Source organism: Mytilus trossulus, chromosome 11, assembly GCF_036588685.1.
Source record: "Mytilus trossulus isolate FHL-02 chromosome 11, PNRI_Mtr1.1.1.hap1, whole genome shotgun sequence".
Lineage (NCBI taxonomy): Eukaryota > Metazoa > Mollusca > Bivalvia > Mytilida > Mytilidae > Mytilus > Mytilus trossulus.
Window position 1 is genome coordinate 63547373 of NC_086383.1, and position 19079 is coordinate 63566451.

Sequence of the window (19079 nt, forward strand, 5' to 3'; positions counted from 1 at the left end):
AATCTTTAAAAGTGCAATGAAATAATGATAAGATTTAAAATGACTTAACCAAGTGAACATGCGTTGATGTTTTGGTAACTTTGATTTACATTACATCAAAAATGTCCCATAAATACTGAAATTCAGCTCGAAAAAGTTCGTACGCGTTATGACCTGAGGTTTCGATTCTTCAAAACAGGTCATGACCTGCATTTTCATCGTCACAGGTTGACAGGTATGTTTGTAGTGTAGTTCTTTATGAAAATTTGAGCACACTATTGGGATACTTTTTACTTGCAGAGATTATATACTAAAGTTTAGAAAATTATGTCACTTAAAATACAAAACATAATTGAAACGCTGGACAACTTTATCAGAGTTCTAGGTTTTAAAGTGAGTCTTTATGGTTAACTTTTCATCACTAATGTTTATTTCATATTATTTTTTATCAACTCGATTTGTCATGTGTACCATTGTAACTATATAGTGTTCGAGAAATAAAGAATCTTGTTAATCCTGAGTGCAAACGACGTGTTTTTCTGAAAGACATAATCGAATCAAACATATTAAACTTGGCTTCTCCTTATATCTTCTCTTTGTTCTATGTCAAAAAGACTTGTACATTACCTTTGTTTATTTTTATTTTTACGTAGTCCCAAATAGTCAAAATAAAACAATGAGTTTATATAAATATTATTTATCAAAACACTACTTTATTATTCAAAAATACGTTTCCGCTTATACATTTTAATAAAACGTTTTATAATAACAAATCTTCTATCAATAATGAAAACAAAATTTCTCAAACAAAACAGTTCGAGTAAATTCTTATTGAATAAAGATATGAAAAGAAAACAAAACACCCCACAATTAACAAACAAACATCACTGGTCAATCATGAAAAAATCTCTGAAACTAAACAACTGTAATAGTCAATAGCACTTGCATGGAAATGAGCACTTTTGTAAATGTTCAACATTTATTTTCAAACAATGCTTTCGTCATCTGGACCTTTTCGATATTTTGTTTTGCTGTCCTGTTTGAGATTCCAAGGCATGTGTTCCTAAAATAGTAAATAAATCATATGCAATAGAATTGAGGTAAATTTCTTTTACTTATTTAAGACATTTTCTTTCTGTAATTGGTTAAATTTTAACGTAATTTATTTTATAAATACATTTTTAGCAGTAAATGCAGATAAATTGTATGCGTAATAAGGTCAACGGTAATCGTGCTTTATCGATAATTCGTATATTTTCCGTTTGATCTTATTGCCTAATATTTTCGAGTATCAACGTACTGGATGTATCACTGAAAATATTAGTCAATACATTCTGTGACGGCATGATTACCGATAAACAGAATAATAGGTAGTTTCGTTTTTGATACTGACTATATCATGTGGAATATCTTAACTCGCCCTAACGGGCTCGTCTAGAAATTCCACATGATATAAAAACGAAACTGCCTATTATTCTATATGTATCAGCTGTCCATGATGATATCATTATCTGATAGTCATCGTTGCAAAGGCTTCATCACATCTTTAAACGTCATAGATGTCAGTCACTTTTGCAAAGGCTTGAGCAAATCTCTAATCTGTATGACGTCATGTCGTCATGTCCCATATAAAAAAATATGAAGCACATGTAGAGTAGAAAAATGAAGGTATTACTATTATTGCAAATTTGTGATGGTTATTTATGATATTTTAGAGGAGATCTTTAGACTTTTTAAGAAATCTCATCGGATTGACATCCCTGGTTGAATAAAGATCATCGCAATATGCAAGATAATGAACATAACTTAAAATAAAAAATAGTGTTTCGTAAAAGTTAAAAGCTGTCAGGTCGTTGAAGTTACAACAATTAAAAACCTAACAGTTCAATTACCACTAATTGCCACTGAAACAATAACTATTTTCACAGACCAACATGTTTCTGGACAATCTTCTTATCTTTGTGACAAATCATCATATATACCTAGAGTGATATTTTGTACGCGAAACGGGCGTTTCGTCTACAAAAGACTCATCATTGACTAGATCAATAATTGATTCTCGAATAAAAACATAATAAGGCAAAATAAAGTAAAAGGTTGAAAAGCGTTTTTGACAAACACTCCCGGGAGTGTTTGATAAAAACAGCCAAGGTAATCTTTATATGAGGTTAAATGTTCGTAGTATTTCAATATATTCAAGTTTTGCAAACAGTAAATTTATAACTATGATCACGTCAATACCTTTTTTAGAATTTGAATCAAGTTGGATAAAGGGTTCGATTATGTAACATTATGAATACGATTCTCGATTCTGTGTTCTAATTTTGTAGTTATCACTTACAACTGAACCAATTTTCCTGTATTTCTTTAGCTGTAAAAACTCTATTGGGCCATCATCATCTTCATCCTTGAATAAAAGAAAATGCATTTATAATTATGTCTCATTTTTTTCAAATGATCATCTTTAAGACAATAGTGTCTCTATACTGTCAATTGCAAAACATATTAGATAAAATCCACTTACACTTTATTTTGGCATTATTCAAATTTTTTTCTGAGTCTTCGTTACACACATTTTCTTATTCTAAAATTAAATAGTATCATTGAAGTTTTTCTTTTTTAATTCATTCGTTGTTACCTCAGTCAGTGAAAATAAAGCAAACCTTTTTAAAAATAATAATTTTCGAATTTTGTGTTTCTCAGCATTTATCGTTCTATGTTGTGTTTTGTATACTGTTATTTTTCTTTTGATCAATTGATGTCGATTCAGTTGTCAGTTTGATTTCAAATAATGATTTTGAATTTCTATTGGTTTTTGTTGCTTCTCTTTTCGTTTAACCATTTTTTTTGTTCGTCCCATCCTTTAAAGGAATCATATAGCTTTGCATTCAGTCACATTGAGAGTCAAATCAGACAAGTCCTCCGAATGGAGCCATAATAATTTTTTCTTCAAATGAACAAAGTATAAAAAACGTAGACCTCTATAGAAGGAAATAAGATTTCCATAGCCGGTCTTGAAAATAATAAACTCAATATGTGTTTATATAATGTTTAGTGTAACTAAATGAAAAACTGGTTAAATAAAGAAGAAAGTGCTATTCAGCAGCTAAAATACTTCTATAATCTAATAATAAGAACAAATCATGTGTTATGCATAGTATGTGTTATGCATAGTATGTGTTATGCATAGTATGTGTCATAAATTTATGAGCTTAACTGCATCGCATTAATCAAGGCAGCACCGAAGAATTAAAAAAACTATGGTACATACCGACATTCTGCCAGCACTACTTCAAGATGATATTATAAAAAACAGATACAAGAGCAAGTTTGTTTAAAATGTTGTTGGACTCATAAAATAAATAAATAAAGGGATTTCTCGTCGAAATATTTCTTAAGTTATCATAACTTCAAAGTTTTCTTAGCATGCTTTACATAATTTACACAATATATCGTTATACTAACTTTGTCATTGTAATTATTCAAATTTTAAAAGATTTTGTATTTCTTGCTTTATAAAAATCAGTTTAAAAAAGCATAAACACTGATTATAAAATACATACAAGCAAACTATATTATAAGCAAGTCATAAGTTAGTATCAACATGCTGATTAACAGTAAATTGATGTTGTCATATTACAAGTTCGACCTTTCATAAAAAGTACGAAGCTATTCGCAGTATCATAACTCGTCAAGCAATAACTGTTGCTCTAATCTTGAATACCTGTACTTTAATTTGATATCTTCCCCAGTCCAGGACAAGTTCCAAATTCTATATTTCATTCTAGCCAATAGCATTATAGCCATATAATACGGCAACCTATGAGTAACGATGTTTGATGAGTAATAATTTTAAGATGGTGTCAATATGAGATAAAACTATGGTGAATATATGGTTTACGCATTTGGAATACATATACTGCAATTTGACTGTCCCTCTGGTATCTTTTGATCCTCTTTTTTTTACATCTTCTTCAGTCTGGGAGATATTCCCAATTCTACGTCCCGTTCTAGCCAATCATATTTTAGCCACATCATACGGCAACCAATGAGAACCGATATTCGTCAAGTAATAATTCTAAGATGGCGTCAATATCAGATGAAACTACAAGCATAGATGTATGGGTTTGTACATCTATGCTACAAGCAAACACTCTTTCAATTTCTATATTTCGGCAAGGAAAACATACTGTACCTTACAGACCATCTTTATGAGTGGTTCATTCGTATTTTTTGCAGAACTACTGACCTTTTTGGGATACATATATACATTATACTTAATTTTACCTATAACTTAATGTATTCCACATTTTCTATCATATTTCTGTATTTTATGGCATGCTTAAGACTTTTAATGATAAAATTTAAGTCTTTGCTCTAACCCTTCAGGTTAGATAAAAGTTTCAGTTAAACGATGTATTCTTTATTTGATATTATGGTTAAATGAATAAAAAAAAGAGAAACTTGATGTTTGTAGGATAGAACAGAAAGGAATATCCCCAAAACCTGTAATACATAGTTTCATTTGTTAATATATACACCAAACACCGATACCTTTAACATTAAAACATAATTATGATATAGCTAGTTGTATTAGGTCCGAAATTTAGTACACACATTTACTTTATCCATTTATGATTTATAAGCATATTTTCCTTTGATCATTCAACTAATCATTTATAGTTCCCATGTGTTAAGAAAAAAATATATCGCCAAAGTTAAAGGCTGAACATTTGTTTTCATTTTTAAAAATATATAATATGAATACGATAAATTTCTATCCCTGGAAAAAAATTAAACCCTTAAGGAGATATGAACCTGACGAATTTGAATTTTCTGCGCAACTCGAACTGTCGGTAAAATACGAAACTTATTATTGTACAAATAAATAATAAATATAAAATTTATTAAACGATTGAATATATTGAAACTTTTTTTATAAATGAAAGTTGTTTTATTGTTGTTTTATGGAAATAATTTTGCGATCGCACGATTACGACATCGTTTAATTTCCGGCGCCATTTGGAGTCCCATTTGTAAACAACAACAGTCGTCTGCTGTAACGTAAAGACTAAAGACTATAACGTAAAGTTGGTAGCTGCAGTGATGACAAGAATACGTAAGCATGGCTTCAAATCTAAAAGATATCTGAAGGTGTCGGAGAGTCAACATGCCCGATGGACCAAAAAATCGACTTACTCTAATGATCACAACTATTTTTCCAGTAAGTAATCCATTTGATTCCCGAAAAATACACGACAACATCAACACAAGTTTTACAACTACAGTATATAATATTACAATGAATAAATTATATACGTAAAAGTATGTTGACCATAAAGATAATCTTTATATAGTATTAGTCCGAGATTGTTTTTACATCCAACGACTGTTTCGCCAGAAAATCTTGGACTGAGGGGCCCTCACTGGCCAGCTTGTGCAAGTTGTGGCAAAAAACCGTTGGACGTCAGAGCAATCTTGGACTAATGAGTTTTAATACCAGTAACTGAGTAAGGTTAACATTTGCCTTCAAGAATAAATGTCCTGGACTAGCATGACAAGTCATATTTTAATTCAACTTTCAAAGGTCCTTTTCATTAAAAATCAAATACTTTCTCATAATCTTTATTAACTGTAAAAGTTGAAGTTAGCCCCAGGATGTGAACTGGGATCAAGTCTGTTTCACGCCTTGACTGGCAAGGTTATTTTTTTCTGGGACGCCTTCCTATGAGGTTGTCCAAAAAAAATTAAAATAGCATTGCCAGACCTTATAATTATTTGGACTATTTTGCTCAATAACCATGTGTATTGTCCTTCCCTTTGCCCATATAACCCTGCTCAGTCGCTCTGTAATTCTCCTATCAAGGCTTAAAAACAAGACCATGCATTATCAGCCACGTCACAATGTGAAAGGAGAAGTTAATTATCAGGGATGTCACAATACAAGAGATGTTATCAAGCTTGCTTTTGTCAAGTGTAAAACTGTCTTAGGACGAGGGAAAAGACCAGTAACAGAACAATAAAAAGATAATCAAGTTTTCTTCTTTAATATAAATCGATATCATAAAATATCAGCCACTCGACATAATGAGAAACATTCATAGGATCCAGGGGGGCCCAGGCCCCCCCTTTTGTGGGAAAAATTCGGTTGATTATATAGGGAATCATTGAAGCATGACTGGAGCAGGCCCCCTCTTAGGTCAGTCAGAGGGCCCCCCCTTAGGAAAAGTTCTTGATCCGCCACTGACATTTAGATCATTCGCTCCACTCACTCGTAAAAAAAGATTCACTTTGTGGCTTGTGGCTGATATTTTAAAATATCAATGTCACGTTGTGTAGAAAACCCCATACTCTATACGTACCACACACCTTTGCGCCCTACGTCCATTCGCGCCGTACACATTTGCACCCAATTTTTGTTGAAATTCCAGTTGAATTATTATAGATATATTTTTTCATATGTATATATATTCCCTAAAAAATTATATATATTTCCAGAATAAAATTGTGTCATAAGAGACATATCAAATGTTGTTTATTTTTTATCAAATGATGATTAATTATTAAATGTTATTTATGTACATGTATGATAGCTGTTAATTGGTTAAAGCTTCATTTGGTCTCTTGCTTTGATATAAATACTGCAGATAGGTATGAGAAACACATTGTAGGGTGTGAACATGTATAGGGTGCAAACAGACCTGAAAATCATGATTGTTTTTTTATCTCCTTTTATGTTAATACTGTAGCCAGGTATGAGTAAAACATTGAAGAATTTAAATGAAAAACATAAAAGATCGCAATACAAAAAAAACCTGTCATAATAACACTTTATTTTGAAGAAATGAACAAAAATTATTTATACCAATATACTTTATACCAAAATTCAATTACTAAATTATTATAAATCACAAAACCAATAAAAAGTGTGCAAAAGGACTTTGGGTGCAAACATGTAGGGTGTGAAAAGGACAAACATAATTGGACGTAAACATATTTTTGGGTGAACAGATCTGGATTCGATGTACATGTATAGGACACAGGGAAATAAAATCATAGAATTGACTGAGTATGCAGAAAGAATGACTTGCACAAATTTGAACTCCTTCTTTATTCTAGATCTAGATAATCCAAGCCTCCTTTCCCTATCCAAAAAAAATTGTTGCTCCGGTACAAATGTTAAAATTTACATAAGAACATTTATTCAACGTTTATGCAGGTCTCCAGCATTTTAAGACGGGATATATTGTACTTATTTATCACTTACGGGAATATATAATTTCACTTCAGGGGGGGGGGGGTGTTTAATGCTACCAATCAAATCATTTTATCAAAATTTAATAATACTTACACAGGTTGTTGGGGAAAATCTGGATTCAAAATATTTGTATTTGTCATTTGCCTGACCAAAATATGTGTTTAGGAAATAAATCTCTTTGAATTTAAATAGAAATGTTGCCTAAAATTATTTTTCTAGGGGTGGGGAGCATGATTGATAAAAAAAATAGCTAGTAATAATCATAATAATAATTCTAATGCAATTTGGATGTAACAATTTTTTTCATTGGCTAAAAGTTGCCGTCAAATCCACAGTTGACCAGGCGTAACTAAGGAGAGACCCACCATTTTGAATTGATGAATCAACAAATGTTCGATTACTACTATATAATCAAAAATAAAACAACTCCTACCTCGAATTTGCCGTCTTAATGTAATTTTATCCGAATTTGAAGCGTACAGGTAACATAATAACCTCCAGTTTGTAAGTTTTCATTTGTATGACGTCACGTTTAGCCATGCAGTCTTTGTGCCAAAATCATTCATGAAGTTTCGCGGATTTTTTTTTATTTGACAAATTTAGACATTTTTTCAAGTTTTATCGTATTTTTTCTTTTTGTAATGCATTAGAATCGGAATAACAGTACTGTAGTTGAAGAGTTGCCACCGTCAATTTTGATTTGACGGTCGCAAATCTCCGTTTTACTGTCTCCGCTACGCGTCGCCAGTAAAACTGCATTTGCGACCGTCAAATCTACAATTGACGGTGGCAACTCTTCAACTACAGTACTGTTATTCCTTAAATATATTCTATTAAAATCTGTAAATACATAACATGTATCACACCTAAAATTTGTATCATCCGATTCTAATAAACATGATAAAAACAAAAACAAAAATTTCTGATTATTAAAACTAAGCTACTTCCAATAACAAGGCTTTATATGGGTGGGTCTTTATTATAGGTTTGACTTTCTTGATTTGAATTCAATGAAATTTTGTAACTTTTTGAACAGTTTATATGTAATGTATGTATATATATATAATAGTCTCCTTTTGGGGGTTTGACAACAAAACGAAGCTTATATTTGTAATATAGATCATGTAACCAGACTTAAAATAATTTTCTTTATTCTATGTTTATTGCCACAGTGCACAAAGAAAACCTGACAAAAACAAATTGAAAGAGGGAGGACATATATTTTAATAAATTTACAGAAAAGCCTTTCAAATATGTACATGTACTTTTGTATGAAACATTGTATGTTTTATTTTTAAATTTCATATGACTTTAATTTAAGACAACAGTTGCATGTAAAATGTTGACATACCCCAAGACTAAACCTTCATACATATTGTCTATTATAATAACTCCTGAACTTATATGGATCTCTCCGTCATTGTATCTTTTATTATTCATTTATGTTTACGATTAATGACACCAATAATGATGTGACTGTAATGGTTAATAAATGCACAATTATTCCAAAAATGACGGCAATGCATCCTAGTGGAGTATCATCACTCAAAGTATATACACATTATATATACATGTATATGAATGAATATAAAATGTATACATGTACACTGTACCTGCATTCATTATTGTTTTTTTATAATTGCAGTTCCAAACATCTCAAATGCAACAAGGGAGGAAGAGGTATCTAATGAAGGAAAACAAACTAGGTCATCTGAAGACTGGAGAGAAGGGAGAATAATTGTTGAGCTAGATGTCCTTGCCACTGGTCTAAGAGCATGTCTTAAATGTGGTTTGCCCCTACAGCTTGGACATACTATTGACATACAGACATATGGTCTTGGATGTCTACTGAAAGTAAGTAATTCAGATTTAAACAAAAAATCTAAAATGTCTGAACACTTTGAATGAATTCAGCTTGTCTTTCTATCCATCAAAAATAATTTCAATCTATGATTCAAGAACAGCCCTGAATTTAAATGATCAGTTGTCATCATTGGAATACATTGTGTAACATGTGTGTTTTAACAAGAATCAAATCTTTAGGTCAAAGTTCAGTATTCAGAAAATCAAACCAGAGAAAGCCTATTCTAAAAGCTAAGTGTCAATACTAAATTTCAATATATATATATGTAATTGATGAGTGCTAACTCCCTGGTTGTGTTCAATGCATTGAAGACCTCAGCAACACTCACCTAAACAATTTGCTAGAACTATATTTTTATTTGAGAGCATTAAATATACAAAATACATGAACATGTACATGTACTACTAAAAAACAGGGGTCTGTAATCTTGAATGGTATAATGTAAATTAATTTCCAATGTGAAATGGGAAAAGACAATTTGATATGCATGTTCATACCTAATGAAGCATTATAATAAAAAATTAAAAACCAATTGTTCAGAGAACAATTGAAGGTCTTTCCCCCAAAACAATGTATTTTAATATGAAAGGTGTAAAAATAGGTTTAAAATGTCATTTCAATCGTCAAATGATAGCTTATTGTACGCTGATTCAATAAATATATGGTTTCTACACAATATTTTTTTAGATAAGGGAGATAATTTCTTACTTCCGGTTAAAAAAACGCTATTTCCGATAATATTTGACTATTAACTTGACACTGATTCCAAAAATATCTTGTTCTATATACTTTAATATTAATAAAGTACAATAAATAGATACTTCCGGTTTACACAAGTTCACTTCCGGTTGTTTTTTCAAGGTTAAGTGGTTTGATACCGTTTGCCAAAAGCCTCATGGCTTTATCATGTATACACATGAGGTAAAAGCAAAGGTCAAAATCTAGAACGTCAAATTAAACTATGACCTTGAGATCAATTTCAAGGTCATTAACCAAGAAACTCAAATCAAAAGACCATAGGTCTTAATTATGTTTAGTTAATGAGTTATATCACCATACGCGTATTTTTAAATACCAAAGGGGAGAAAACTCCCTTTTACATTCAACGTACCCTTGCAAGCAAAATTTACGTGTTACGACATGTCGCAACAAACAATTTAGAAAAAATAATTTGTCGATATCTCATACGGTTTCTGGAAATGAGTGGAAATGAGCCAAATTCAAAAATTAGAATATGACCTTGACCTTTGACCTTGACCTAATTTTCATTTTTTTGGACCAAGGACCTCAAATCAAAAGATCCTAAGTCTCTATCAATTATGGTTTACCAGTTAGAAATGCAATTGACTTATATCAAATGCATAAGGGGAAATAACTCTCATATGGAGCGTTCATATCACTTCGGTCAAAATAGGACAAATCATGCGAAGGATATAACGAGCAATTTTGTAAAATAAATTTGTCATAATATTTTACGGTTGCGAAGGAGTTGCGCATACAAGGAAAACAGTGTTTGGGGAGATAACTCCTACAAAGAAAAGTATTCGTTTACACAGGGTAAATTTCAAAAGCGCATAAACTGTTCGATATCATATACTAAATATCTAAGCGACTTATTGCGAAACAAATGTTTATCGCAAGAACAAAATTAGGCGGAAGAAAAAAAAAAAAAAAAAAAAAAAAATAATCAGAAGAAAAACAATAGGTCTTTCCACAGAAAAGTGGAAAGACCTAAAAAGAAGGATTTTGATATGACATGCTTCTAGCATTTTAATAACAAACCGAGGATGTTACTACATTTTTGTATATGTAATGATATGACATGACTTACTCACTATTTAAGCTCTGTCTGCCTTTTTGTCATTAAAAAGTAACATTGAAAAGATGGGAAGAGAGTAATGACATCTAATTTTGATGAGATTTTTGTCATACAAATACTGACGTTTGATCATTTGTCTCTTTTTTTTCTTCAGGTACAGTGTTTTAATACCATTTGTATGCATGTAAACAGTGTTCCTACTGGAAAGCGTCATGACAGAGTATGGGATGTCAACAGTAAACTTGCAACAGGTACATGGACATGAATGCACAATGTTATCCAGTCATGTAAATAGAGTCAATCAGCATCCAGGCAAATTTTTTTCACTATCACCTACATTTTCAGGGTTCACTTAGTTCAATAGTTGTTTAAAGTTTATGTCATACATTACTATATCTGAGCCATTATATTTATTAGGTCATATAAACTTGCTAGCATTTTCACAGATAGAGTTCTTGCAAGATTTTTATAAAATTTGTACTATAGAGCTAGTTTTGAAATGCTGGATGATTGACTTTTTTTCAAAGAGTTATGCCCCTTGGAAATATTAGATTTATGGAAAATGGCCTTGTTAGCACACTATGGGAGTACAGTTCGTGCCAGACTGTTGTATAACTTATACTCTTAGATTAATATCAGCAATATCTTGAAAAAAAATATAAAATGGTTGGACATCAACTATTTTTAAAGAGTTATGCCCCTTGGAAATAAAAAAAAAACCATGTTCTTATATTTTAATTAACTGGTATAATTTTAAAACTATAAAATATGATTTAAAAAAATCATCAGCATTGCGAGATCAAAAAGTATGCAAATATTCATCAAAATTTTACTGCATCATTATTTAGATCATTGTATCTTTGATTTTTTTATTACAGCCCTTGTTCACTCTGGACTTGGAGAAAGACAAGCTAATAGTTTCCTATCAGAGCTAAATATTCCAGCATTTAGTTATAAACTGGTTAGTGCAAGACTGAAAGAAGTAGGGAATGTTGTTGAAGAGGTAGCCAAGGAATCAACAAATGAAGCACTGGAGAAAGAATTGGCAGCTGTAGAACAGTATGTACCTAAAAATAATAAAAATGAAAACATTAAACTAAACTCAAATTCAACAATGGGATACTTATTATTTAAATTATAATGATAAAAAAGAAGATGTGGTTGCAAATGAGACAACTCTCCACTAGAGACCAAATTAAACACAGAGATTAACAACTACAGGTCACTGTGCAGCCTTTGACAATGAGCAAAGCCCATACCCCATAGTCAAATAAAAAAGGCCCGAAATGACCATGTAAAACAGTCAAACAAGAAAACTAAAAGCCTTATTTTACATTAAAAAAAAACTACAAAAAACAAATATGTAACACATAAACCAATGACAACCACTGAATTACCGGCTCCTGACTTGGGACAGTGGTATAACAGTACAATATAGTTAGCATTGATTGAATTTAAATTTTTCATGCACTGTAAAAAAAATAAGAAACACATTATTTTTATTATTCAGTAACTGAGACCTTCAGTTTTCATTATAAGAATTTGGATTGTGACTTAAAGTTATTTAGATTTCTAACATTTGACTAAATGATTTGATCCAATAATGCTTATGGTTAATATAGGTTTGGACACAAAGACAATATATTTCTGACTACGATTGACTATTCTTTTGATTTATACAATCTTTGACATCTCCAGTTACATTTTGTATTATGTTTAGTTTATTTACTAGTACTTTTATAAATTACAGAAAGAAGGGTACACTTGTGGTTGCTGTAGATGCAGGATGGCAGAAAAGAGGAAGTGGTAGAGCATATGACAGCAAATCAGGTATAACTAAACACCATCAGTTATAAGAATGAAAATATACATTGACATTATATGTTATTCAGGTCTCAGACAGGGTATATACTGTGACATTCCCGGCTTAGAGTTTATATCCCCTGAGCTGAAGATCACAGTATATACCCTTTCTGAGACCTGAATTACACATATATTACGGATTACCCCTGACTTAATGTTATTTTTCAGTGCAGGTTCACAACACATATATGCTGAAACCCCTAATATGTTTGGCATACGTGAAGGATTTTCTAATTTGCTGTGATCATAATTTTATGGTGTATGTAATAATTTATAATAACACTTTTAACATTAAATTTAAGTAAAAAAGTGTAAATTGCATGTTTTTGTATCAAAAATGTATTATTGACTGAAGCACGTCATTATTTTCCCTCTGTGAGCCTTTGACAATCTGATAGCTTTTGACTACGTCACATAGTAACCGGTGTTATGATGACGTTTTTGAGGTTCCAATTGAGAAAAAAGTTAAGGTGAACATGTCCAACTGTCAGGTGCCATCTGACCTTGACTTAAGTATATAAAGATTATTTATAAGATTAAAATTAATTATTATATATCTTATGTTTAGATATGTAGTAAAGAAAATATCTCAGATATCTTATAAAAACCAGATTACATAAGATATCTTGAAGTTAGAATAAATAGTAAAACGGCTTGCCATAATAAATACATATCAGTTTGATTTAAGAACTTGTTTTTAATTACTAGGTCATTGTTCCATGATTGGTCCAGAGACAGGAAAAATTATAAACTACTCCGTAAGATCAAAAGAGTGCAGAGTTTGCAGTAGAGCAGAATCCAGAAATGAAAGTCCAAGAAAGCATGCATGCTACCGTAACTGGGAAGGTAGTTCAAAGGGGATGGAGGCTGATATGGTGATAGAAATGGTTAAAGATGTACAGAGTAAAGGCTGTACAGTAGCTGCATTAGTTGGAGATGAGGATTCAACAACAATAGGACGAGTACGGGCAAACATCAGTAACAGCATTGAAAAGATATCTGATAGAAATCACTTAAAGAAGATTCTTGGAAACAGTCTATACTCTCTCAAGAAAAATCATCCTGTATTAACAGTTAAAATAATCAAATATTTACAAAGTTGCTTTCACTATATAATAGCACAAGGTGACGGTAATCCAGAACAAATAGCAAAAGATCTCAATGCACTTTCGAAACATCCTTTTGGCGATCATCAATGCTGCTCAAGTCGATGGTGTAAATTTCTAAGCAATCCAAAGTCTGTTTTTAAATCATTTCCTCAAGGAAAACCTCTGTCAGGTGCAAGTCTACAAAAGTCTCTGGAAAGTGTTTTTGAAGGATATGCTAAGAACAGCCTTAAATTGTCAACTGTCGGAAGTACTCAAGCTAATGAGAGTTTCAACAGAATGGTTTCTGCTAAAGCACCAAAGCATGTTCATTACAGTTCTTCTGGAAATTTGAATTACAGAGTTGCAGCAAGTGTTGCCCAGAAGAACACAGGTCACAGATACCTAGTTAATGTAAGTTTTACTACATTGGATTCATTATTATTTGTGGGTTTCGAGGGTACATGGGAACCATTTAAATTTTTCATGAATAACATATTCGTAATAGGCTATGTACAAATGTATATAGAGATTGGAAAAACCATGAAATCAAATATCCACAAATTTGCAAGTTTTCAGTAAACCACATAAATTGATATACACAAAAATAAATGAATCCACAGTATATTCATTAGAGCCCCTACTTGAAAAGTGGGCAGAACATAGTGTTTGTGGTGTCCTTGTGTCCACCCAAGGCCATCTGTCTGAAGACATAGCAGATTTGCATATTTCCCAACCTTTTTTATTACAACAACTTTTTAAGAGTTATGGGACTTTGACTGAGGCTCATCAAATTCAAATAAACATCCAAGGCAAATATCTTTGTATGTAGAAGCAGCATATATTGTAAAGATTAGAACTTATCTGAAAACTTTACATAATGCTGACATACCACCTCAGTCTTGTTTTTGTAGGTCAGCATTCAAAAGAATAATTGCTCTTGTAGTGTAGATCTGTTTACCTAATAGCACTTATTATTTTGTTTTTTGTAAGAAAAAATAGTTTTATATAAATATAAAGTCTTATTTGTTATTTTTCATTTTTCAGGTTAATAAGAAGTTGGGTCTTTCACCAGGTTACCATACTCAGCGCCTTGCCAGATTAAGAGATTATCAGCGATCAAAGCAGAGGGCATTGGCAACTACAAGAGCATTTAAAAGAAAACGACTGGAAAAGAAAGCTAAGATGTAATTAATGTATATTTTATTTCAAAATATAACCCATTTATTTACCTATAACAAAAATAATAATGTCCAATGAAAAACCATATTTTTTTATTGTGGAATAACCTTTACAAAACCACATCTATTGAATAACCTTATTTTTCAAAGTGGAATAACTCTTGAAAAGTACAACTTCTAGCAATTAACCTCAAAAGCCTCTTGTAACTCATAGATTAATACTGAAACACCATATATATTTGCTGTTTCGTTTCAATGAAATCAGTAAAAAGCTTTTATTGAAATTAGATTTGATATTTTCATAACTTAAATGGTAGTTTTCAAGACAAATAATATTGAATATTTAAAGCATAAAGACCCAAATGGTAAAAAAAAAAGATTTGGTAACTATTTTTCTTGATAATTGAAATAAATCTTATTTCATTTAGGCACCAAAAGCTTGCATCTGCAGAAGTCAGAGAAGGTGTCTCCTATCAAACAGGATGTTCTCTTGATGCAGCAATATCGGATGATATTCAGTCTATTCCTGCACCAGTTATTACTCCAGAATATCTTCCTTTGGAACCAAAGACCTTGAATGACAGTTGCATGACATACTTTGATGTTGAAACAACAGGACTTGGTAAGGATTACTCAATATGATGAAAAGCTTTAAGTATCTAAGATTTCAATACCTCTTTTTGTAGATTTGCTGGGGTGTAAAAGAATTGTCTGAAGTATAAAAAAGAAGATGTGGTATGATTGACAATGAGACAACTATCCACAAAAGACCAAAATGACACAAACATTAACAACTATAGGTCACCGTACGGCCTTCAACAATGAGCAAAGCCCATTATTGTTAACCAATCAAAATAATGTGTTACAATGAAACATACATGTAATGTTATTATATATCTATATATGAGTAGATGTGGTTTGAATGCCAATGTGACACCTCTCCATCTAAGTCTGCATCATGGAGCATTTGGTCGTACCAGACAACAAGCTATAAAGGATCAAAAAAGCATTGTTCTTGTAATTTGATAACAATTGTTTGAATTATAGAAATTTAAAGGATTCTTCTAATACAGTTAATGTCATCCCAACTTTTCAAAACAGAATTTCTTGTAAAAAATGTGGAAGGAGCCTGAAAGAGCTGGGCAACTGATCAACATAGATCACTGTGACATACATTTTACACTTCATCACATTTTGCTTTATTCAATGTTCAAGTTCATATATCAGCATTTAGACTATATTTGGTAGGATCAAGCAACCTTGCATAAAGATGCATCAGGGATAGAACGTCAGCTTCCAATCTAACTTGAGTTGCTGTTGCTGACATTTGATGCTTCTGAACTTATGACAATATTTTTGAACAAGGTGGTAACTAATACTAAATGTAATTTGTCTAACAGGTAACTTTGAACCTCTAGATTATATTATTTTTATTTCAGGCAGAGATTCTCACATAATACAATTGTCTGCTGTCAACAGCCAAAACACAACATTCAATAGATACATAAAACCAGCTAGACCTATATTACCACAAGCCTCAGAAGTGACTGGTTTGAAGTTTCAAAATGGGAAAATGTACCATGAGGATAGAGAAGTTCAGAGTATTGGAATTTCTAATGCCTTAAAAGCTTTTATTCTCTTTCTGAAAGAAATTCACAACACTGTACTTGTTGGGCATAACTCTAAAATTTTTGATGTTCCAATCTTAATTAATGCACTTGAAAAAAATGGTCTACTTAATAACTTTATGTCATCAGTGAAAGGATTTATTGACACACTTCCTCTTTTCAAAGAGTGTATACCAAATCAACCATCATATTCACAGCCAAAAATTTATAACGCTTTATTTGGTGAACTGTATAGTGCTCATGATTCAATGGAAGATGTTGTGGCTCTACGTCGCATATTCGAGAAAATATCACCTAGTCTTGTATTGAAATCCAAATTCTCTGGCACTAATGAATCTGTAATGCAGTTGTATCAACACAGAAACTGTACAAAAGGTTTGCTTACAACACTGAGACCTCTAACAAATAGCAAAACTATAACGAACTGTATGGCTACGAAAATTGCTAGCAGTGGATTAGGTCTAAGCCATCTTAAACTGGCACATAAAAGAGACAGACAACAAGGAATAGAGAATCTATTTACAGAATTATGTGGACATCCATCAAAAGCTCGTGTTACAAAGTCAAAAAAAATAATTCAGGCAACATCAACCTATCTGAATGACTTGGAGGAATGAACTATAATACACATGTAGATATAGTTTTATTGACATAATAGACTACTAAGCTTGATTTTAATTGTAGTTGATTTTTTTTTTACTATATATCAAAATTTAGATGTAAAAAGAAATTGTAATTTGAGTAAGGGCTGTGTCGTAAAATAATGACCACTTAAAGGCAGAAAAATATATCCTATCATATGGGTAATAAGGGTATTTTTTTTTAAATTTTACAAATCTACTGTACCCTACTTATGCTGTACATAAAAGAATACGATTGCAGACCAAAAGTGTACAGGGAAGATAACAAAACTTATGATAGATTTGTTCACAATTTATCAACATTTAGATGAAAAAAGAAATTGTAATTGAGTAAGGGCTGTGTCCTAAAATAATGACCCCTTAAAGGCAGAAAATTATCCTATCATATGGGTAATAAGGGTACTTTTTATGTTCATTTTTAGCTTGACATAGGGTAATTGGATGTTTCATTAAACTTTACACTTCTACTGTACACTACTTAGGCTGTACATAAAAGAATATGATTGCAGACCAAAAGTGTAAATGGAAGATAACCAATGTTATATCTTTAAAAGGGGGATATACTCTGTCTCATTCCTAATTTATATAGTGAAAAGGGGGGGGGGGGTAATCTAAATCTTGGGCAAATACCATTCAAATACCAAGAAAGGTCCTGCTGGATCTTTCTTGCCTAACATATACTTTTTTTCTGTCTTCAGAAATTAGCAAAAAAAAATCATACATCAAGTAAAGCAGAATTATACACACATAAGGGAATGTTCGAATATTCAGATTTAAAATTATTTCTTTGGACAAAGATAAAAATAGAATATTTTGTTCCCAATAACTTGGACATAAACTTTCTTAAAAAATTTTAAAAGATAAAATAGTGAAAAGTACGGGAAAATTTTCCCTCCAAATTTCCACTATATAACCAGTCAAAATTTTCCTGCCATCTTTTGGCTTGATTTGAAATTTTAGGTTTACAAAATTTATCTTTAGGGCAAAGTAACCACATTTTAAAGGTAAAATAATTTTATACTTTTATTATGTACTGTCTACTGCACCATTATTAGGTGGACAAGCTCATCACAATTTGAGATGGTAAAGTTATATTTTTCCTGTTATTGTAACTTTTTTTCGAAATCATGTACCCATACTTTTTTTTCTGTAATAATTTAGCTTACTGTAAAGGCTTTAAGATGATAACAAAAAAAAAGAAGATTAATTATTGCAAATTATATTTTATGTCATATATATGGGCCATGGTTGTAATAAAATCAGTGAAAATTTATTAAATTTGGAAATTCTGGAATATCTTATTTGAACAAGTTTGTGTAATCTCATATTTTTTTGTTATTTACCGAATGCTGATGCCATTGACATGTGAATACTACCAATAAATCAATTTCCAACAAATGCAATTACTCTTTTTTGTTGATTTTTATCCTTATATCCTTCTTCTGAGAATATGCACAAATATGGTATATTCAGAGGTCGTTGCCATGGAAACGGTGTCATGTACATGCCAATTTTATTTCATTTTTTTGACAATGGATATTGTCCCTTTGAGTACATACCTTTTTTATGTTACTTTAATTATTATTTTGTCAGGTTCATATCACCTTAAGAATTTTTGAACGTTTAATTTATTCCTTAAAATTTGCAAAAGATAAACATAAGAAAACCTAGTATAATTATCAAACAATGGGGAACAGTGTATCAAATGCCAAAAATGGTAAATTTTTAACCCAATATACGGCTTAAACAAATAGTATGAAT

General features: G+C 31.3%; 2 protein-coding genes across 3 annotated transcripts in view; one reads left to right on the plus strand and one right to left on the minus strand.

The window, feature by feature from the left end:
* Window positions 1–958: 958 nt before the first annotated feature.
* The window catches only part of LOC134691402 (electroneutral sodium bicarbonate exchanger 1-like), a 47021-nt gene continuing 28900 nt past the window's right edge, over window positions 959–19079 (minus strand). For both annotated transcript variants that reach the window (XM_063551931.1, XM_063551930.1), the window contains exons 19-20: window positions 2321–2386; window positions 959–1042 (exon numbers count right to left, since the gene is read on the minus strand). In XM_063551931.1, the coding sequence (XP_063408001.1) occupies window positions 965–1042; window positions 2321–2386 (144 nt within the window). In that variant the 3' untranslated portion in view covers window positions 959–964. The remainder of the gene's footprint in view (window positions 1043–2320; window positions 2387–19079) is intronic.
* On the plus strand, window positions 8874–18716 carry LOC134691518 (uncharacterized). Its single transcript, XM_063552076.1, has 8 exons — window positions 8874–9091; window positions 11075–11171; window positions 11799–11979; window positions 12671–12750; window positions 13492–14282; window positions 14916–15055; window positions 15478–15671; window positions 16489–18716. Exons 2-8 carry the CDS (start codon window positions 11099–11101, stop codon window positions 17292–17294), a joined length of 2265 nt encoding a protein of 754 aa, XP_063408146.1. The 5' UTR covers window positions 8874–9091; window positions 11075–11098; the 3' UTR covers window positions 17295–18716.